Source organism: Pezoporus occidentalis, unplaced genomic scaffold (genome assembly GCF_034315485.1).
Source record: "Pezoporus occidentalis ecotype Australia unplaced genomic scaffold, CSIRO_AGI_Poc_V1 ctg251, whole genome shotgun sequence".
Lineage (NCBI taxonomy): Eukaryota > Metazoa > Chordata > Aves > Psittaciformes > Psittacidae > Pezoporus > Pezoporus occidentalis.
The window spans coordinates 454,981-478,085 of record NW_026914406.1 but is presented as its reverse complement, the minus strand read 5'-3'; the positions used below and the strand labels follow the sequence as shown (position 1 = coordinate 478,085).

Genomic DNA, 23,105 nt, shown 5'->3' with positions numbered 1-23,105 from the left:
GTAGGTGGGTTTGGGGGGGTGTATGGGGGTCTGTGCAGCAGGGTTTGGGGGGCTGTGTGGGTGGAGGTGGGTTTGGGGGGGTGTATGGGGGTCTATGCAGCAGGGTTTGGGGGGCTGTGTGGGTGGAGGTGGGTTTGGGGGGTGTATGGGGGTCTGTGCAGCAGGGTTTGGGGGGGCTGTGTGGGTGTAGGTGGGTTTGGGGGGGTGTATGGGGGGTCTATGCAGCAGGGTTTGGGGGGGCTGTGTGGGTGTAGGTGGGTTTGGGGGGGTGTATGGGGGGTCTGTGCAGCAGGGTTTGGGGGGGCTGTTTGGGTGTAGGTGGGTTTGGGGGGGTGTATGGGGGGTCTATGCAGCAGGGTTTGGGGGGGCTGTGTGGGTGTAGGTCTGTGAAGGTGGGGTTGGGGGGGTCTGTACAGGGGGATTTAGGGGCTGTGGGTGAGGGGGCTCTGCTGTGGGTAGGGGGTGTGTGGGGTGTGCAGGGCAGGAGTTTGGGTGTGCATACAGTAGGATTTGGGGGGGGTTGTGTGTGGGTCTGTGCAGCGGGGGGGCTCTGTGTGAGGGTCTGCAGCAGGCTTTGGGGGGTCTATACAGAAGGGTTCAAGGGGGGTTGTGTGTATGGGTCTCTACGGCAGGCTTTAGGGGCTGTGTATATGGGAAGGGTTTGTGCGGCGTGGTTGAGGGGTGCTGCGTGTGGAGGCTCAGCAGGGCTGGGAGGGTGTTTGGGTCGGCGGCTGAGCATCACCTCCGGGAGGGATGTGTGTTGGGTTTGGGGAGCGGTTGAGGGACAGATCGGGGGGGGGGGGGCTTTGTGTGGTGTGGGGGGGTCTGAGCTGCAGGTTTGGGGGTGATTAAGTGTGTGGGGGGGCTGGCTGCTGTGTTAGGGTCAGGTAGGAGCCGTGGGGAGAGATGGACGCTGTGTGTGTGAGAGGCTGGTCACCACGTGAAGTGGGGAGAAGGGTCACTAAACCTTCCACCTGCCCTGCCCCACAGGTCTGGGTATGTCAGGGGCCTGGGGCACTGTGTTATTTGGCTGCGTGTCTTGCCCCTAACCTCTGGGCTCTCATCACCTGTTGTGTTTGGGGAAAGGGGGTCAGCTGCTGCCCTTGTGTCCTCTCTGTTTGGGGCTTGGCAGAAGGGGGCTGGAGCCGTTTTACAGCCATCAGTTTGTGCTGCTGCGATAATGTGAACCCATCCTGCACAGGGAGCTCGGCTGTGTATTCCTGTTCGGTTCCTTTACTTACTGAAAGTAAGGTTTGGAGTGACTACGGTGTGGTCTGGTCGTGCTGTTTTCATCACACCTCTTCAGGCAGTTGGCTCCAGGGTTGGAGGTCGGGAGGGCTTGAGGATTGCAGCTCTTGGCCACATCCGTCACTGCGGAGTCCTGTCTAATCATTGATGGTGCTGGATTTAATAACCGGTGCTTGAACCCACAGTCAACAAGTGACAGGGTTGGATGTTTGTGAATAATTCATGACAGGAATAATCTCCGCTTTCCGAAATGAAGTGAGCCTTTAACAAAACCAGAGTTTTCCTGACCGAGCTCCTTGTTGTTGTGGCTTTCTGTGTATTTTGTTACATAATAAAAGGAGCAGGATTCCGTTCTGTTTGATAGTCTTTGGTAATGAAGGTAATCCCTTTACCTTCCTTGTTAACAAGACTTGACTTTAAGGTGTTTCAGCTCTGTGGCCACGCTCGTAGTTGTTTCTACCAGCACTTCTGGCTTTCGAGAGCATGTTAGTGTTGGTCCCTGAGTGGAAGAATGACAGCCCATTATTGATCTCACTGCTGTGATATGAAAAGATAATTCTCCTCAATATTCCTTTCCAAGGCTCTCAGTCCTTTTTTTGCTCTAGACTTACGTTGGGAATTAATGTTCATGTGATATCTGCAGTGCTGCCCAAAGCCCTTAATGTCATTGCCTTCTGCAATGCAATTCCCTTTCCTGTAGTAGGGCTGGTGTTCTCCAAATGCATGACCTTGCATTCCGCTGTGTTTTATGATGTTTAAATGTGCTTATCACCAGTAAAAACAATGTTAAAGGCTTTTAAGCAGTGTTCAATAATCTCAGTGATGGGGTTGTTCTCTGGCAGGCTGACCTTGAGTCTGAGGGATGCTGGTCCTGTGCTGTGTGTTGTCTTCTGTGAAAGCTTTGGGTTTTAACTTGCCGTCTGTTAACTTCTGCTGCCCGTGTTCTGGGGGAGAGTTTAACTGCTATGTGAAATGGAACGTGTGATTGAAGATGGGATTCTCCAAAGGAGATGATTTATAAAGGAACATATGGGAGGGTGGGTTTTTGAGGATGGAGGGAAGATGGAAAACTTCTAACATGCTGGGGCAGGAGCATAACATCCAGCAGATCAAGCTGAAAGTTGGTTTAGTATTTAGTCTGTGGAACAGAATGATGCTTTTCTGGAAGGATGTTGGGAATTCTGCTTATACTTTAGTTTCAGTAAGTTTGCTAGTCAGGAAGGAACCACATTAACCTTGAAGAAGAGGAACTCTACCATAATGTGTATAGGAATATACTGCTTGTTAAATCATACTGCTTGTCGCTGGGAGCTGTGTGGTATTGCAAACAGAGTGCTTTTGGAAGAGTAGCAGTGGATTAGCTGTGGTCTTTTGTCAGCTAAGTGTAATCTAAGCACACTTCTGAAGTAGTTGTGTGGTTTGAAATGTGAAACAAAGCCATGAAATATAAAGCTTTCATTGTCACTGCCCAGGGGAGAAATGAGATGCCCAGTAACTTCCATCACATCTGCTTAGGTGATGCTGAACTGAAACTGAAGCTTTCCAGAACACTGAAATCATCTGATAACTGCTCTTTTTAATTAAAACAAAACCCCCTTCAACCAACCAACACAAAACAAACACGAAACCCACAAGTGTTTTGCAGAGACCTTTCCGGTCATGGTCTGGTTTGGCATCACTCTGTAGAAAACCACTTCTTTCACTGACAGAGAAGTTTCTTCTGTTGAATGCCAGGTTCTTTCCTATTGTTTGGTGGTCGTACAAGGGGATTAGTGCTGGATCCAGTTTCTGGCTCTTTTACCAGTGCTGCAGTTTACCTCTATGTTTGCAAAGCCTTTACAAGCGTTAAATGAAGACTGTCCTTCTTGAGTCAGCCAAGGAATAATTCCTCTGTTACCCAAACTGCTGGAGTTGTGCTCTCTTGGCCGGTAGCTACCAGCAGGAAGACTGACTTGTGTATTTGTTTTAAAAGCTCTGCGGGTAGAAGTCAAAGAGCTGATTTAGTTCTCATGTCTAGTTCTAGCGTCTAGTTCAGTAGGTTGTGCCTTTGGGAAGCAAACTGATCCAAGAGGAAATGTGTTCTTGAAACATCTGGTGTTTCCAGACACACTCTGCCTGGGCAGAGGCAACCGTGTGTGGAGAGGCTTTGGCTTGTCCAGCTTGGAGAATGTTCAGCCCAGCACATCGCCTGAGACTCCTCTGTCACATCCCTTCCTTTGGCTCTCCGTGGTTCCTCTCTGAAGGAATGGAGCCATGTGGGAGGTTGGTTGTTCCCTGATGTCTCACAAAGGATCATCCCATAGATTCCCTCGCCCCAGTCACTTCATGTGAGTACATATGCTTTAGACATATGCTGAGGGAGACCTGGACTTCGTTCCCCTCTTTCCTTCCACAGAAAGCAGTGAGCTCAGTCACTCCTTGTTTTTGGACAAGGAGGGAATAAAGAACTCACAGAAGGTAAAACAACTATTGTTCAAACTTGGGTTATTTTCTGTAACAGAGAGAACCAAAAGCCATTGCTCTGCATTCTGGCAGAAGCACTTCATATCCTACTGTTGTGGTTTAAACCCAGTCAGGTAATTCGTTCGCTCACTTCCCCCCCTTTTCTTGCCCTTTTCGGAGGGACAGGAGAATAAAAGAATGCAACTCCCACGGGTTGAGATAAGAACTGTTTAGTAACTAAGGTATAACACAAATCACTACTGCTACCACCAATGATAATAATGGTAAAGGAAATAACAAGGGAAGAGACTACATCATCTCACCACCAGCTGACCGATCTGCCCCCAGAGCCCGACCAAGCTCTGACCATACCTCCTCCAACCCTGCAGTCTCCCAGCCCTTCCGGCTACTCCCAGTTACATCCTGGGCATGACGTGCTGTGGTATGGAATACCTCTTTGGTCAGTTTGGGTCAGGTGTCCTGTCTCTGCTTCCTCCTGGCTTCCCCTCCTCCCTGGCAGAGCATGAGGCTCACAAAGTCCTTGGCCAAACCAAAACATCGCTTGTTATCAGCTCTGTTCCCGAGCTGAAAGTCAAAACACTGCACTACACCAGCTACCAAGAAGGGGAAAAATGACTGCTACTGCTGAACCCAGGACACCTACTTTTTTCAATAGCCCCTTTTTGTGCCTGCTCCCGTTGGAACTGAGGTGAACAAGAGGTGAAGCATTGTGCTGTGTGCATGGCAGTCGTGTCCCCTCAATTACTGTGTGTCAGGACCATGGTTTCTAGTGCTTGTGTCAGACTTGTGACTGATGGCGTCTTGTAGTTGGCTGATGCACTCGGGTCCTTCTGTCACTGTTTTATGCAGCTGAAATCCCACTTCAGAGACTAACAAGAGCTTTTTGCTGTGTTATCCTCGTGTTCCTTTGTGGGGAAGCTTTATCCCGTTTATGTTGCTCAGACCTTCAGAGTCACTCAGGTTTTGCTGTGGGATATTTCTATAGAGGAAGATCAGCTGTTCCCGACTTTGGTCTTTATGATTTTTATTGCTATTTTGTTCGATTATTTCTTGTGATCAGGTTGTTATTAAGAATGTAAACCAAGATTGTTTTCCCGCCTGATAGCTAAATGCCATTAGAAACCTCCTTCTAATTGGTACGGGTTCATGCAACCCATTTTTATCTGTTTCACTGTGGACTTGGTAATTCCAGGCTTTTCCATTTTGACACCTCGAGTGGTGCTGCAGCAGGTCTTGAGGGCTGGGAGGCTCTCTTCTCTTTCCTAGAAAGCACACTGGAACCTAGAAAGATCCAGCTGACCTGTTACAATACACTTAAAATAGCTTAGTTTTTGCTAGTTTTCTCTATTTCCATCAAACCAGGGGAAGCAAATGAAGTGAAAGATACTTTGCTCGTAAAATCTGAGTGCCTTGTACATTTCCAAAATGAGAATGCAAACGTTTTCTTTGCTTTTTAGTTAGAGGATGTGGCAGTAAGTTCCTGCCCAGTCTAACCAAACATTCACTGTGTTGTGTTTACTCTGAAACAGAGATGCATTCTCCTGTGCCTTCAACTCTAAGGTAGTGCAAAGCATTAGTAAGAAAGTGCTGAGAGCATCTATATCAAACTTTTTGGGGTAAAGTCCATCAAGATTTAAAAACACCCCTGCAAAGCCAGCCAGAAAATAACCTGAATTCCAGCTACGCTGTTCTCTGTGATTTCTGTAACAGGAAACACCGTGTATTTGTGGCTAGTGAAATGTGGTTCTCAGGTTCTCCTCCTACCACATGAAGCTGATGATTCAGCTGCCTCAGGTTCATAAGTCTCATTAGAGGTGCAGCCAGGTCTCAAGGAACCTCATGTTCAAGTTGAGATCAGCAATGACTGATGAAAAGGTTTGGTTTTTCCTGTTCCGTTTTCTCATACTGGTCTCTGTTTGCTTGGTGAGGTGAAGATACTTCTTTTGAGGTCTCAGCAGTTTCAAGCTGTCTAAACCAGACCTAATGGTGGACTGCAGAGTGCGCTTCAGAACTTTGCTGGCAGGGTGATCTGTGCTCATGGTCCATACACTAAAAATCTTCATTATGCTCCATGATCAGAGGGCTGGAGCAGCTCTACTCTGGAGCCAGGCTGAGAGAGCTGGACTGGTTCAGCCTGGGCAACAGAAGGCTCCTTAAGGGGAGACTTTAGAGCAGCTCCAGTGCCTAAAGGGGCTGCAGGAAAGTTGGAGAGGGGCTTGGGACAAGGGCCTGTAGGGCCAGGCCAAGGGGAATGGCTTTAACCTGCCCGACGGGAGGTTGAGATGAGATCTCTCTCTTGGACAGGGCTTGGAGCAAGCTGCTCTAGTGGAAGATGTCCCTGCCTGTGACAGGGGGTTGGCGCTGTATGAGCTTTAAGGTCCCTTCCAACCCAGACCACCCTGTGATACTGCTTATGTCTTACGGTTTCTTACATTAACGTGGTAGTGATGTTTTCCATTTAGATGTAGAACTTTGACTTTGGTGTTTATTTTGCACGTACAAGTGCAAATGTAGTTGTTTCAACTGAAACAGTCAGCATTTACAGCTTTACTTGAGCATTTAAATGTAGCCAGTTCACTTGCCATGTTGTAATTGCTTTCCCTTGAGCCACGGGAAGATGAAGGGCACACCTGCAGGCTCTCTGGAATTACGTGTTTATGATGTCTTTGCAATGCAGATCAATAACATTGACTAAAATGAGCTGGGAGTGCAAACACTGCCCAGTGAAGTGAACTGATGGACTCTGTCACCTCAGGTGAACCCTGTGTATAGAAATGTTCTCGCTTCTGCTTCTGGTCCTTTTCAGTGTGCAGTGGGAAATAGTTTTCTCGCACTTGTTTGTCCAGAAACATGGAGGAAATCCATAAGATCTCGTGTTATGACAGGCATTTTCTTCCCTCCCTACGTCACTTTGCTGAAATTGAGCGCTTACAAAGCAAAATAATTCCATAGCAAATCAAGTTATCAACAGGTTGAATATGTATTAGGTGCTTCTCTAGTGTGAGAAGGGGATGTGGAGAGAAAGGAAAAGGTCAGGGAGGTGGAGGGAGTGAAGAAATCGCACACGAATGCTGTTATTGGCATCCGAAGTCCGACAGCTTTTTCTTCCCAGGTAAAAGCTCAACTGCTGAGGTTTGAGAAGAAATTCCTTTAAGCTCCAGTTCAAACAGCCATTATAGGAGAGGTTTGGCAGAGTTTCGTTCCCTGGCAGAAGGCTGAAGGTGAAGTGCTGATGTCTCTAGTTCCCAGGTGTGCCTAACCTGGCAGAACCTGTGTAACTCCAGTGTACAACATCTTCTGAGATGGCATTTTGGGGGAACTTGAAGAATGTAAAATTTTCCTAGGAGCTGTTAGCACCATCACATTATGGATCATTGGCTCTCTGTGTGATTTTATAGCTGGAAAGTTTAATAAAGGCATTCAAGCTCCTGATTACTAATTACTTGAAGGCTAAAACCCTGTTTCAAGCAGAGCACAACGTCTTTCGGATAACTGTTGGTACTGCTCATACATGTATAGTCTGATTTGTGTTATTCGTGGCAGAGAATATAGTTTCTTATTCTGCATGTTCATCTTTTTAACAGGTCGCTGTTAGAATGCACTGTGGGGTTTATCACCTCCCCTGGTTTTTTGAAGTGATCGTGATTTTTAAGTTGAAGTTAAGTGGTGTGTGCAGCATTGAATCAGTTATCTAGAGATCAGGATCTCCCACCTGCAGTTCTGTGTTCTGCTCTGGGGACCACAACACAAGAGGGACGTGGAGCTGTTGGACCAAGTTCAGAGGAGGCCACAGAGGTGCTGCAAGGGCTGGAGCAGCTCTGCTCTGGAGCCAGGCTGAGAGAGCTGGGCTGGGTCAGCCTGGAGAAGAGAAGGCTCCTGAAGGGGAGACCTGAGAGCAGCTCCAGTGCCTAAAGGGGCTGCAGGAAAGCTGGAGAGGGGCTTTGGACAAGGGCCTGTAGGGACAGGCCAAGGGGAATGGCTTTAACCTGCCCGAGGGGAGACTGAGATGAGCTCTTAGGCAGAAGCTCTTCCCTGTGAGGGTGCTGAGGCGCTGGCACAGGGTGCCCAGAGAAGCTGTGGCTGCCCATCCCTGGCAGTGTTCAAGGCCAGGTTGGACACAGGGGCTTGGAGCAAGCTGCTCTAGTGGAAGGGGTCCCTGCCCGTGGCAGGGGTTGGAACTGAATGAGCTTTAAGGTCCCTTCCCACCCCACCAGTTCTGTGGTTCTATGTCCCAGACTTCCAAAGCAAGCCAGTACTTGACTTACTTTAGTTCCATATTAATACAAACTTGTGGAACCAAATGTAGTTTTGCTTTTTTGATTGTGGTCTGTTGAATTGTGTACAACATTGGGCTGTAAGTTCAGCTGGGTCTGAGTTTAATAATATACAAATTACTGGAAAGGGAAGAAGGAGTGCTGGAGATGTAGAGTGGTTTGTTACCTTAGGAAGCTGCTATTTTAGTCATGACTTGAAACTCAGTATGCATAATGTTAGCTGAATTATTTCCTGGATCAATTTAAATCAAGGAGCACAGCCATATATTTAAGTTGAGGACCGCAGCCTGGGTATCTGACTCCACACTGCACCAGCAAACCGGTTTCTAGCCCTTGCTCCTCCTCTGCTGGCATGTTCTGCAGTTCCTGGAAAATGGCATGATTTGGTAAGGGAGGAAAATTACCCACTGCTCACTTTGGATTTGGTGGTGTTTTCCTCAGTGCTCTCTGCCTTTTTCCCCCCTAACTCCTGGGTTCATAATGTCACTCTCAAGCTGTGGGAATGTGCCTGAAAACACTGCTTAGGACATGACCTGTGTATTTTTGAATGCTTTTCTCTAGGTACATACATCAAGCAGCATTTGATTCTTATGGTAACTGTTTAGATACTCATTTCCTCACCTATTCTGTGTATAGAAATTGTGGTAGTAAAGAGATGCTCTTAACACAGGGGGTTAAAATGGAACAAGAAAATTTGGAGTATTAAATTGACCTGTGAGTAAGGAATTGCTGAATGAGTTCATACCCTGCTCTTTCAGGACAGTGTGTTACTACATATAGTCTCCTAAAAATCCTGCTTTCTGGTACAGGGTTTGGAAGCTGCCAAGTATGAAAGTGATGTTGGCTTGGGGACTGGGGGATTCTTTAGCAGGAATTGTGTATATTGCCTCAACATGAGGAATTATTCCATAATGCAGCTCCAGGGACAAATGTTTCTGACTTGTAACACAATTCGTCACATAACCTGTGCTTAAGGACAGGCTTATTTCTTTGGAACAGGATATCTCTTAAGGGCAGGATATTTCTTTGCTCTTCCCAGGTCAGTATTTTGTCTTCTGGATTCCCTGGATAGAGTTGCCTTGGTAGTAACAGAGCCTTCCTTGATCCTGAAAGGAAAGTTGATGTAGTTAAGATTGTCCCACCTGGAACCAGGCATTTTACATAGAATTCTTAGGGACAAAAGCTCAATACCTGATGTTACTTTGCACCTGGGGGGGCTTCAGTCTCTTTATCAAACATACATTCTTTTACAGGCATCATTTTTGGGTGAACTTGATACTGAGTGAGAAGTTACAGTGCTGATGAGTATTGAAGTTGTGGTTATGGCTCACATGAGGAATTCCTCATCTTTAGGTATAACCACTCTGATTTTGTGCATTCCTCTTTTGAGTGGAAATATTCCCAACATTGTGGCATGTCAGAGCATTGTTGGAATGCTGTGAAATCATGGAAGACCCAAATCTACTTCCTTTGTAAAATACTTCCATATGTGTGTTAGTCAAACAAAAATACTCTACCGAGCTTGTGATACTTCCAAAATACAGGACAGGGGATTTACATGGATGTGTGTTAGGTATTGCTTTCCTCTAGTCGTCTTGTGAAGGGGCTGTTGCTTTCCAGGAAACTGATTTTGGAAATGAGGAGCAGTTCTATTCCACCAGTATCATGGAGCATTTGTGGATCACTTTAGCCAAGGGCCTGTAGGGAGAGGCCAAGGGGAATGGCTTTAACCTGCCAGAGGGGAGACTGAGATGAACTCTTAGGCAGAAGCTCTTCCCTGTGAGGGTGCTGAGGCGCTGGCACAGGGTGCCCAGAGAAGCTGTGGCTGCCCCATCGCTGGCAGTGTTCAAGGCCAGGTTGGACACAGGGGCTTGGAGCAAGCTGCTCTAGTGGAAGGTGTCCCTGCCCATGGCAGGGGTTGGAACTGGCTGAGCTTTACGGTCCCTTCCAACCAGTTCTGCGTTCAGTGGCTTTTCTGGTGCTGGCTGGCAGTAGAAATCCCAATGCTCACACCTTGTCTAAACCATTTCCTCAGCAAGATGTGGTATTTGCTTAAAATGAAAAATGAACTTTGTTACGAAGCGGCAGTGGCTCCTGATGTCTTAAACTGCCAGCGGATTTTACTGCAATATTGTATCTATTGGCTACAAGTCCAATCAGCTGTAGAATTTAATCTCTTTTGACTTTTCCCTTGAATATTGAAGGGTAGAATTTGTGCTATTCTTGGGCATGTTATTAAGCCAGGGATTTATTTCTGCTCGGGGAACCTCTTGGAACCACATCCAGGCTCAGCTGAGTGCACGCCGTGTCACTTGTGTTAGTGCTTTATGCATTGCTGAAAAGGCTGCGTTTCAAGCATCGTTGTGTCTTAGAGACGTACAGATGAACATTGGGTATGAGATAAGCAAAAGAAATCATTCCAGATAATGAATGTATAATAGGTTGGACGGGGCTTGGAGCAACCTGGTCTAGTGGAAGGTGCCCCTGCTCATGGCGGGGTGTTGGAACTGGAGGAGATTTAAGGTCCCTTCCAACCCACACCAGTCTGTGATTATTATATATAATAAATATATTCGTATCTATAGCATGAATAATCATTCACTAATATAAGTTCACTTAGGACATCAGCATTTTTAAGTTGTTTTCTTTTCCAAAAGCAGGTAGACAGTAAGTACATGGGAAAGATCAGTTTTAGTGATGTAACAGTTCTTATATTTAAACCCAAGGCTGGTGTGGAGAGAGAACAAACCTGATAATCTTTAAGCTTAAAGGTTCAGCATCACTCACCAGTTAAGTTGCATCTAAACTATCATCCCTAAACATTTGGACTGGTGATCATCAGCAATGTGTGAAGTTACGGTGATCACCAACATACCTGACTAAGCCTGACTTTGGTTATTCTCTTCCGATTTCTTTTTCCTCTGTGCTAACACTTTTATAACCACCCTGGAGCTGGGGAGCTCTCGCTGCGAAGGATTTGGGCTGCTCAGCGCTGTGATACAGTGAAAAGTTTAATCCATGATTTAGGGTTGCTGAGTGTCACTGGAATGGAAGTTATTCCACAGGCTCTGATGATTTGCTGGGAATTCATCACCCTGCTGCAGTTTTAGTCACTCCTGGTGACATTTAATTCTTGGCGTGTCAGGAGGAAGCTCTGAGGAATCCAAATATTTTGTTTAGAGACGTCTTAACTGAGTGGAGAGAGAGAATCCAAAGTACTTTTTAACTGGTGTTACTGGAAATGGCTGCAGCAGTGTTGGTTTGTGGTTAAGAAGCAATTTGTTTTGCAAAGGCTGAAGCTAAGTGATACCTGTTTTGTTGTCCAGTGTAGTTAGATGTGATCTGGTAAGGTGATTGCTGAGATCACTTTAAATCACAGAATGGTTTGGGTTGGAAAGGACCTTAAGATCAGCCTGTTCCAGCCCCCTGCCATGGGCAGGGACTCCTCACACTAGACCATGTTGTCCAAGGCTCTGTCCAGCCTGGCCTTGAATAACAGATGAAAAGCTACTGCAGAATTTGTGCTATAAAGGTAAAAATCCCATAAATCTGCCTGTTCTAATGGATGAGAACCAAATCAGAGCAATTCTATGAGGCAAAACTAACGTCATAGTTATGAGGCAAAACTAACGTCATAGTTATGAGGCAAAACTAACCTCAGCAGACCCCAACACAGCTCTTGAAGTAAAGTTTAACTTGCTGTGAAGTGCACCAAGATAAAACAAGCACAAGCAATGGCCAAACATGGGAATGGGATGGACTCTGGGTGTATAATTTGATTTTGATTTTTACCCCCGGTTCAGTGTTTTGATGTGTTTTGCATTTTTTAAAGTACAGGACTTCCTATAACCCTGCTGCAGAGAAGTGCAGCAGCACCTCTTGCTTGGTGAAACAAAGCTTGAGTAAAATGTGTGCAGCTCTTCAGTTTTAAATGCTGTGTTGTCATGGGATTTGCCATTTACTTGGGCTGGGCAGGAGTATCTCTGTTGCTGATGCTTTGTGTTGGCTGGTGTGATGCCTCCACATGCTCGAAGTAGTTGGGCCACTACATCTTGCAACCATCTATAAACTTGCTTCCAGCTCCTCAGCAGTTTTGTACATGCATCTGGTAACTATAGATTTACCTGGGCCCCTCACTCCAAGAGAGACATTGAGGTGCTGGAGTGGGGCCAGAGAAGGGCAGTGGAGCTGGTGCAGGGCCTGGAGCACAAGTGTGATGGGGAAGGGCTGAGGGACCTGGGGTGTTCAGTGTGGAGAAGAGAAGGCTCAGGGGGGACCTGATGGCTCCCTCCAAGTGCCTGAGAGAAGGATGGAGCCAGGAGGGGCTGGGCTCTGCTGCCAAGGAACAAGGAATGGGACAAGAGGAGACGGCCTCAAGCTGCACCAGAGGAGGTTTAGATGGAGCTGAGGAACAATTCCTTCCCCAGAGGGTGCTCAGGCATTGGAACAGGCTGCCCAGGGCAGGGCTGCAGTCACCGTCCCTGCAAGTGTTCACACAGCGTGGAGACGAGGCCGCAGTGCCATGGGTTAGTGGTGGCCTTGGCAGTGCTGGGAATGGTTGGACTGGATGAGCTTAAAGGGCTTTTCCAACCTGGCTGGTTCTGTGATTCTGTCAAAGGTAAAATAGCAAAGCAAGTGCAATGTAGAAAAATAAACTGCTTTAGAAATCACCTTACAGAAACACACTTACCAGCTCACAGCTGACCCTATTGGACAGCAAACCACATATCACAGCTCTGTAGATGTAACTCTTCAAACCAGTTTCTCACTTCTTTCAATGACCAGTTTACTTTTGGTTCTTTTAAGATACCTCTCATCACTGCAGCGTAGTGATAATCAGAGGCCTTGACTAAAAACCAACCTACTGCTTAACCACACAGTGATACTGCTGCAGGCACTGCAGTAACACAGGTTAAGAAGTACTTCTTTATTCACTCCCCATAGTTAAGACTTCTTTAAGACAACCAAACTCAAACCCCCTTCTTCCCTGAATATATCTGTGCGCTGCATACTTGTGCACGTTTTAGTGTCTCAACAAAGAAATGTTCATGTGTTTATGTCCTTAGGCCGTTTGAAGCAGAGAACTTTTCCAGTAGAAAGGAGAGAAACTTCATAACAAAATCTATAAAGTTTTTTTTTGGTACTACTTTAGGAGAGAGCCAGTGGCCCACTGAGCTTTTTAAAACATGGTTTGAAGTCAGCATTAGTTGCATTAAGTGTCTGGGAGTTGCATGAGGGGAAAATTCCGTAGTTCTTTCCAGATCCATGAACTGGGCTTTTTGCTGGTGGTTTTTCTCCCTTCTCCCCCTGTTTTTTCTTGCTTAAGGCTGTGTGTACATTCCAGTGTCATTTAGGCTGGTCAGGAGTATCTCTGTTGTTGATACTTTGTACTGGCTGGTGTGATGCCTCCACATACTTGAAATAGTTGGTTCACCACGTCGTGCAGCCCTCTGTAAAGTGGTTTAGTGATGGTTTTAGTGCCTTCTAGTTGCTGTGTCCTTGCTGGTCTGTTTTGGGGTGTTTGTAAGAAAAAATGAGGAAGCATCACATAGACAACCCTAAAGGAAGCACTTTGTCCATTTTTCAGTCAGGCTGGGTTTTGTTGCATTCCAAATGCAGCGTGATGCTGTGGTACCTCCTTCTCTCCACGAGCTGTGTCTGAGTTCCAAGTCCTCTCAGAGCCGTGTGGGCTCTTTTCTGCACAGCTGCTCTCTGAAGAGCACTTTGAATGTACCAAGCAAAGCTGGTGTTTTGGATTTGTTTATTCTGAAGGACTTGTTCCTAAAGTCATGGGTTTCTTGAGCAGCAGCTTCATGAAAATATTTAGGTTAGATGCAAATTATAGCAGCCTTAAACCTTATTTCGAGTGTTTTCTGCAAAGTTATCTTATTCCTCCCATCCCCACTGAAACAGAGAATAACTCCCCCATAAGGACCGTCATGCCTGAAACCACAGAGCTGTTTGCACAGAGAGAGGGCCTCTGGTAGCATCAAGGGGGGGGACATCTCTCCAGCTCCAACAGAGAGCAGTTGGTACAGCGGATGTGATGGTTTCTGGGTTGGCAAAAGGAGAAATGATCTTCCAGCAGTTGCAAGACCGGTGTCTGCAGGGGAAGGAAGAAACTTCCACTGTGGTCTGCCAAGAGGGCTTTCTCCATAAGACAGCCACTTCTACTTAGCAGTGGGAATGCTTACAAGAAAGGCTTAGCTGCTAATAGCTGGGAAGGAAGCTGGGTTATGAATTTAAGGCACATTAGTGCCTCTGGACGTGGTATTGTTTGTGCTGCAAATAAAACAGCTCCTTCTGCTTAGCATTTAGTGCAGCATTTGGTGGCCACAGAGTAGCAGAACTACCATGTCATCTAAGTTCCTCAGTAGCTACCAGCCAGTGTTGGAGATTGGGTGTTCTCTCTGAACCCCTCTGAATCCAGATCCAGCTTCTCATCCTTTCCTTGTCCTTTTGTGCTGGCACCAGTAGGAAGCTGAATTGGAGCAGATCTGACTAAAGGAGTTATTTATGCTGCTCTTTATTATAGGTGTGAGGAGAGGGAGGATCAGGCATGAGGGGATGGAATGGTCCCTCTTGGCAGTGTAGATCGATGCTAGACTAGATCTTGGATCTGCAGTTGATGGTTACGAGTTCTCTCAACCCACATTTAATGGGTTGCTTTTCTTCACAGGAAAAGCTTGCATAAAACTATTTGGTGCTTATGGTAGCTCCAGGGCTTACAAATACCTTATTTTAATGCCTTGTGAAAATTCCATTGAAAATCATTGAGTTAATGGAATTTTCTGAGGTTTCTCAGATGTTAATCTAGGTGTAATACAGGACCCCCAGGTACTGTGTGAGAGTTTGGGATGTCCACAACAAGGGCTTTATATGGGAAACAGCATCTGTCACTAGGATATGCATTTGTTTCTTACTGTCTCATGACTTCTGGAATGCTTGAATTTCTCCAAGCTCATAAATTTCCCTAAAACAGTGCAATAAATGGACTTTTTACATATGGACTTGTCTTCAGTGTTTGTTTAATCTTCATAAAATAATAAACCGTGTGTTTTTAAACATTTGTAACTCCATTGACATTGCCATCTTCATCTTTTAAATTGCTTTTCAGCCTTGATTTTCGGTGAGCTGCCTGTGCCTCTCCTCTCTCTTACAGAAGAGTTGTACTGATTGAGGTCCTCTTTAGTTGTGGCAAACTGAGCTTTGACCTGGAGAAGCAAACAAATCTACTGTTAAAAATACAATCTTTGGGATCTGTCCCAGTTATAAAATTCCTCTTTCCAACAGGGCATTATCTGACCATGTAGCAGTGCCAATTCCTGCAAATGTTGCTCAACATATGAAGAGCTTATCTGTTGTTTAAACAAATGTAATAGCATCATAAATAAAACTTCTTCTGTAGGGTGAGTTGTCTTCTTGCGTGCTGGGATTAAGTTCCACAAAGGAGAAAAGCCACATAGTGGTTCTGTCTCCCTTCATGTCCCTTAAGTTATTTAATATGATCCAGATCTCCTTCAAGTACAGCAGTTTTTCCTCTCTCCAGATATTAAAAGGTATTAGGAAATTAATAAGCATCCTTTTGCCTTGCCTGTGGCATGGTATAGGAGGCTGCAGGTATGGTTGTTCTCAAAACAAGTGTGTTTTGGTTTCTAGTGGTGACTTTCTAGTTTGAGACTGGCAACTCCTCTTAGAAATCTGTGTCTTATCCTCGAATCATATGGTTTGGAAAAGATCTTTAAGATCAACAGGTCCAGCCATTGCCCAGCACTGCCAAGGCCACGACTAACCCATGGCACTGAGGGTCCTGTCTATGCAGTGTGGAGCACAGTTCCCTTTGGCTCGGTTGGTTCATGTTGTCCCTGTTACAACTAAAGACAGCAGCTAGGTTTTCTTTTGGAGTTGAGCCTCTTTGTGCTGCAAACTAGATGTAGCTGGGTGTTTAATTATACAGAAATGATGTTTAATGGTGATGTTTCCCTTTTTGATGACGTTAGAGCAAGAGAGTAGTGTTCAAACGTGTTGAATAAACATGACTAAACCAGCTGCATGGCTGTGATAATAACCACCATGCTATGATGGCAACCAGCTAAAGGGAGAGGGAACCTGAGTTTTGTTTCTGTGCTGTATAAATATCCTGACATATCTCAGCCAGCTCTCAATGTGTGTGTATTATTTTGGGCCACCTTGCTCCGGCTCCTTGCTCTCCCCTTTGTCACAGCACAGGACTGCTTGGATACTGTTGCTACTGTGGTGATCCTGGTCTGCCCAGTGTGGAAAGAGCGAGCTAATAACTCTGTCTGTTAATGCTCAAACTCTGACTTCACCTGTTTCCCTTCTGAGCTTTTATATGAGCACTTTTTCCTCCAGTTCTTTACAGTAATCCAGATGCTCGTGTTCTTTTCCTCCTACACAGCAGATGGAGATGGCATAAGGCCTTTGATGACAGCTTCCTTCTTGCTACATAAGTTTTATGAGCTGGCAAGTTTGTTAGTTGGAGGGGGTAGAGCTCCTAAGCCTTGTCCAGCAGGTGATGCTTCACTACCCCTCCCATAATTATAGATATAAATTAGTTTATATCTATAAATATATTAGTTTAATCTTTGAGGTAGGCTTTGCCACATGGTTATAGGAGAGGGAAAGGCAGAGCCCTCATGTGACTGTTGTGATGAATCGTAGAATGGTTTGGGTTGGAAAGGACCTTAAGATCATCCAGTTCCAACCCTGCTGCCATGGGCAGGGACACCTCCCACTAAACCACCAAAGACTCCATCTTGGCCTTGAATACTGCCAGGGATGGAGCATTTATCACTTCTGTGGGCACCCTGTGCCAGTGCCTCACCACCCTCACAGTAAAGGGCTTTTTCCTTATATCTAACCTGAGCTTCCCCTGTTTCAGTTTGAACCCCTCACCCCTTGTCCTGTCACTACAGTCCCTGATGAAGAGTCCCTCTCCAGCATCTCTGTAGCCCCCTTCAGACACTGGAAGCTGCTCTGAGGTCTCCACGCAGCTTCTCTTCTCCAGGCTGAACAGCCCCAACTTTCTCAGCCTGTCTTCATATGGGAAGTGCTTCAACCCCTGATCATCCTCGTGGCCTCCTCTGGACTTGCTCCAACATCTTCACATCCTTCTAAAATGAATGCGTTTCATTTTAGCCAAGAAACCTATTCTGAATTCACGTTTGTTACCTGAACTTGTAAGAAAGCAACTTGGAGGTGTTTTTGCTGGGTTGAAGAGTTGGACTTCTCTTGTTTTGTTGTTCTAGGCTTGTAGCTCACATGAAAAATACTTGTTAAAAGTTGGCATGAGTTGGATGGTCATCTTCCACGCTCTTAAGTATGTTTGCAGGCCTCTCTTCGTTCCAGTCTCGCCTGTCTAGTAAAGAACGGTGTTTGGCTTTCAAAACCGTTTTACTGTTCATCATTAACCTTAGTGAAAAGTTCTTCTCCCACTGAGGTGAATGAGCCCATTTTTTCCACGTTGCTGGGGACTGGAGCCTACGTCAATTCATCTGGTTTACATTGATTTCACAATTTGGCTTTGATTTTGCAATGCGGAGCTGCATTTCACAACCACAAGGGTTTGGAGGCGGATTTTGATGGGTCCTGTAAAACGGCAATGTAGAAAACCTCTAATAAGAGAGGAGAACCTTAGTCTCTGCACAGAGATGTAGGTAGTTGCATGAGAATCATAGAATCATAGAGTTGGAAAGGACCTTAAGATCATCCAGTTCCAATATTACTGAGCTGCATGTATGATATGTCTTATTGGAGATTCAAATACACTGTGGCTGTTCCTTAAGTGACTTCTGGCTTCTTGCTTTTTTCTTTTAGGAATATCTTGGTGGATAAGCCCAATGATCAATCCTCAAGATGGTCTTCAGAAAGCAATTACCCTCCCCAGGTAAGCATCTGAATCTCTGCAACTCTGTAGTCATTGTACAGCTTGATCTAGACTGGAATTCTCATTAGGCTGCTCCTATTTATATTGACAGCCTTTAGGGGCTACCTTCTCTCTCTCAAATACAGGTTGTGGCTACATGAAGTATTTACATTTCCAGCTATTTATTTGGGATCTTTCACCAAATACTTGGGTTTTGGGGGGGACGTTTCATGTTTCATCCTTGACAATAGCAGTCATGCTGGAAATCGTCTACCTTATGGTTGGATTAAGCTGCTAATGAGGCGTGTGGGTCCCCCTTTGTCAGTGCTGCTGGAAGCTGCTGGAGATTCCTGGCCTTCAGTCCTGAATCTAAAGAGCTTGTGTTTGTTTCTCCTAATAGCACATTTAGAAATGTAGACTCTGTTTAAAGAGATTTGAATGTTGCCTCTTCTGTTCATTGAAGTAAGATTTGTATTGATTTTTAGCCTCTAATTTGCTTTGCCGCTATTAATTAGATTATCCAGAAAAAATGATTATCCTTTTACTTATTTTTTTTCCTCCAGTAGATGTGTTATCATTCTCTTTATACTAGTCCTGTACTTTATTCCTCTGGTGCTGTTTGGGAATCCCAGACTGGATTGGGTTGGAAGGGACCTTAAAGCTCACTCAGTTCCATCCCCCTGCCATGGACAGGGACACCTTCCGCTGGAGCAGCTTGCTGCAAGCCTCGTCCAGCCTGGCCTTGAATGCTGCTTATTGTAGATACTTATGTTTGAAACACTGATGCAAAGTATTTATCCCTCTCATGCAAAGTTCTTTTGCTTAACTGCTTACTTAATCCACGTATTCCTCGTGAGTTAAGTCTCACAGAGTATCTGTGTAGGTAAATCTTACTGCTTTGTTTTGAAAGTGTATTAAGAATCTATAGTCTGGACTGGTGGCTTCCTTACAGCAGCAGCTCGTGTCATCCAGCCGCAAAGCTTTTGTCTTGATGTTCATGATGAGGTTTCTATACTGTTGTGTCTCTAAAAGTGAGGTTTTCTTAGGAGGAGATGGAAAACTCCCCTATTGGTTCCATTTACATGTTTCATAAACCTACTTGTGGAGGCTTAATTTTGATCCTCTGTGCATCTACTGCTCTTTTAATTTGATTTATATATATATTTTTTGATAAACAGCATAGGAATTTAATCCATAACCTTGAGCAGTTTTGGCCTATCTAGGAACTATTGACTGGAGTGTAATAGACATTGAGCATATACTGTATCCCAGTCTGTGCCATCCTTTACTCCTTTCGTGCAGGAAGCACATGTTTTCCTTAGGGCTTTCTTGTTCACAAAGCAAGGTTGGCTTGTGGCACAGCTTTTGAGCGGGTTCTTCATCTGAGGTGCTTTTAGTTGTGGCTCAAAGTTGCTCTTTGATTTTTCTAAGCCATCCTGAATATTTTGTGCTTTTAAAAACCTGATTCTAGCATGGGAATTCATCTCTTGTAACTGGGTGCTTTAGAATATTCCCAGTCTATGCTTAAAGCTCACAAGCAGTGATACAAGTTACAGTCAGACATGTAGATGAAGCAGAGAGCGATTAGAGTGGTGGACTCCTGTACAAACCACGTGAGCTTGTTAGAGATGTCTTCCAACAGGTTTCACAGAATCATAGAATGGGTTGGAAAGGACCTTAAGATCATCCAGTTCCAATCCCCTGCCATGGGTAGGAACACCTCATGCTAGACTGTGTTACCAAAGGCTTTGTCCAGCCTGGCCTTGAACACTGCCAGGGATGGAGCATTTACCACTTCTTTGGGCAGCCTACTGCAGTTCCTGATGAAGAGTCCCTCTTCAGATACTGGAAGGCTGCTCTGAGGTCTCCACGCAGCCTTCTCTTCTCCAGGCTAAACAGCCCCAACTTTCTCAGCCTGTCCCCATACAGGAGGTGCTCCAGCCCCTGATCATCCTTGTGGCCTCCTCTGGACTTGTTCCAACAGCTCCATGTCCTTTTTATGTTGAAGACACCAGAACTGCATACACTGCTTCAAGTGGGGTCTCATGAGAGCAGAGCAGAGTGTATGTGTATTGGTCATAGCCTGAATGAAGATGCTTTTGCATAACTATTGAGTCCAACCCTTGAGAAATGGGCACTGCGCCACATACTGAGCAAGTCATTGAAACCAAGCTTTAGGGTAGAGATGAATTAACATTATCATATATATCTACCTGTGTATCTCAGATCAACCTACATATGTATATGTGTGTATGTGAGGTGTCCAGATTTGAGGTCCTTTCATCAGACTTGCAAAATGTTCCTCTTTGTAATGGTGACTGAGATTTTGCAAGACAAGAGTTGAGTTTTATTAAGTGTTAAAAGACAAGGCCAACAGAAAACCTGCCTGCCTGAGTGGAAAATGCTGAATTCCTCCTGCCTCAGCCTCTGTCTCCAGCAGTGAGAATATGAAGTGCTGTGTCGTTGCTCATGAATTCAGCAAACCCAGTCCTGAGCACTGAGTGTGATGGTGTATTTGCAGTGTCTCCAATGTGTACTTCAGCTCATTCTTGTGCTTCTAACCTGAGAGTTTAATTATTCATGTAAAGCATTTCTTTATAGTGTAAATTTCTCTGTTGAAAAGTTAACTGGAAAGAGGGATCAGGGAGTTGCAGTTTATAGAGTGTGGTGTGCAGAGAATGCAGTTGTTTTTAATGTGTACAGAGTTCCAAACTGTGTTGCCTCACAGTTCACAAAAGAACTTCGGATTTGGGTGCATTTTGCTCAAAGCAGCGAGTGTTTGCACCTTGACCATTGAAAAACTGCCACATTTTAATGTAGGTTAAACTTTATGCAGGTTTTCTGCTTCCTCATTCTTGCAGATGCTGATGTACTTAAAGTGGATTCTTAGCTTGGGAATCTTCAGTTGAAATAGTGGTGATTGAATTGTAATTGAACTGCTGAGTGCGCCCTCAGCAAGTTTGCTGATGACACCGAGCTGTGTGGTTCGGTTGATCCGCTGGAGGGAAGGAATGCCATCCAGAGGGACCTCGACACGCTTGTGAGGTGGGCTGATGCCAACCTCATGAGGTTTAACTATGCCAAGTGCAAGGTCCTACACCTGGGTCGGAGCAATCCCAGGCACAACTACAGGTTGGGCAGAGAAGAGATTCAGAGCAGCCCAAGGAGAAGGACTTGGGGGTGTTGGTCGATGAGAAAATGAACATGAGCCGGCTTCAGTGTGCGCTCGCAGCCCAGAAAGCAACCGTATCCTGGGCTGCATCAAAAGGAGCGTGACCAGCTGGTAGAAGGAGGTGATCCTGACACTTTACTCTGCTTTTGTGAGACCTCACCTGGAGCATTGTGTGCACTTCTGGTGTCCTCAACATAAAAAGGACATGGAACTGTTGGAACAAGTCCAGAGGAGGCCACAAGGATGATCAGGGGCTGGAGCACCTCCCGTATGAAGACAGGCTGAGGAAGTTGGGGCTGTTCAGCCTGGAGAAGAGAAGGCTGCGTGGAGACCTCAGAGCAGCTTCCAGTGTCTGAAGGGGGCCTATAGGGATGCTGGGGAGGGACTCTTCATTAGGGACTGTAGTGACAGGACAAGGGGTGATGGGTTAAAACTTAAACAGGGGAAGTTTAGATTGGCTGGAAGGAGGAAGTTCTTTCCTGTGACGGTGGTGAGGCCCTGGAATGGGTTGCCCAGGGAGGTTGTGAATGCTCCATCCCTGGCAGTGTTCAAGGCCAGGTTGTTTGAGGCCTTGGGTGAGATGGTTTAGTGTGATGTATCCCTGCCCATGGCAGGGGGGTTGGAAGTGGATGATCTTAAGGTCCTTTCCAACCCTAACTATTCTATGATTCTATGTAAGTGTGGTTGAGAAGTTGGGAATTGAGCTGCTTTGTTAGAGGTTGGCTACATCCAGAGAACTGATCTGTGCACGTAACTTTTACTCCCCAGAATAAACATGTTTTTTTCTATGGGACATGGAAGTTCAAAGTGTTTTATGGTTTGGGTGTTGGCATCAGAACTGTTCACTTTTGTGGTGACACAAAACAAGTGGGTGGCTTTAACAGTCCAGGACAGGAAGTGAACTAAAACTTGGGCTAATAAAGTGCTCCTTGTTCCCAGCTGTGTTGGCTGACCTGTGGGCTAAGACACAACACAAGGACTAGTGTCAGTGGTGCTCACTGGAACCTCTGCAGCCATCGTTGCTGCTGTTTGACCCATCAGTGTCTCACCTTTGTGGAAGGGTTTAGTAATTCCCTGCTGAGGGGTAGGTGCTGTGCTGGCTTAGAGGTAAAAATACTAGGTTGATGAGAAAGTGAACAAGAGCCGGCTTCAGTGTGAGCTCGCAGCCCAGATACAGACCATGTGTTGAGCTGCATCAAAAGGAGTGTGGCCAGCAGGTCATGGAAGTGATCCTGCCCCTCTACTCTGCTCTGTGAAACCCCACTTGTAGCACTGTGTGCAGTTCTGGTGTCCTCAACATAAAGAGGACATGGAACTGTCGGAACAAGTCCAGAGGAGGCCATGAGGATGGTAAGAAGGCTGTGTGGAGACCTCAGAGCAGCTTCCAGTGTCTGAAGGGGGCTACAAGGATGCTGGAAAGGGACTCTTCATCAGGGACTGTAGCAATAGGACAAGGGGTGATGGGTTTGAACTGAAACAGGGGAAGTTCAGGTTAGATAAAAGGAACAAGTTCTTTACTGTGAGAGTGCTGAAGCCCTGGAAGAGGTTGCCCAGGGAAATGGTAAATGCTCCATCCCTGTTGGTGTTCAAGGCCAGGTTGGACAGAGTCTTGGGTGACATGGTTTAGTGTGAGGTGTCCATGCCCATGGTAGGGGGTTGGAACTGAAGGATCTTAAGGTCCTTTCCAACCCATTCTATGGTAAGTGAGTCCCTGAACGTTGATTTATTCCCTTCCTGAGTGAAACCTTCCAGGCACCTTGTCCTTTAGAGCACTCCCTTGCTGGGATGAGCACAAATCAGAAGGACATAGGAAAGAATCTGAGAACGTGTTGAGTAGCTCAACAAAGGCACATGCTTGGCAGTAAATGTGGCAGAGTCCCTATGAAACCCCTTTGAAAAGGGAAAGGAACTGAAAGTGGAAGTCTGGCCACTTGAAATGCTGCCATGTGACTATATTTAGCAAAGGGTTTCCCTAACTTTATGGGTATGGGAGAGTTAAATAATTCCTGTGGCCCTGAAAGCCACCAGTTGGTTATGAATGAGTGCCAGGGATAAGAAAAAG

At 45.8% G+C, this 23,105-nt stretch overlaps 1 protein-coding gene across 3 annotated transcripts in view; it reads left to right on the top strand.

The window, feature by feature from the left end:
• MKLN1 (muskelin 1) overlaps positions 1-23,105 on the top strand; it is a 111,467-nt gene that overhangs the window by 972 nt on the left and 87,390 nt on the right. The window contains exons 1-2 of one of the 3 annotated variants that reach the window (XM_062623398.1): positions 17,573-17,658; positions 17,823-17,892. In XM_062623398.1, the coding sequence (XP_062479382.1) occupies positions 17,588-17,658; positions 17,823-17,892 (141 nt within the window). In that variant the 5' untranslated portion in view covers positions 17,573-17,587. Of the gene's footprint in view, positions 1-17,572; positions 17,742-17,822; positions 17,893-23,105 lie in introns of those variants that run through there. The other 2 variants (XM_062623399.1, XM_062623397.1) reach the window with 2 other exon arrangements.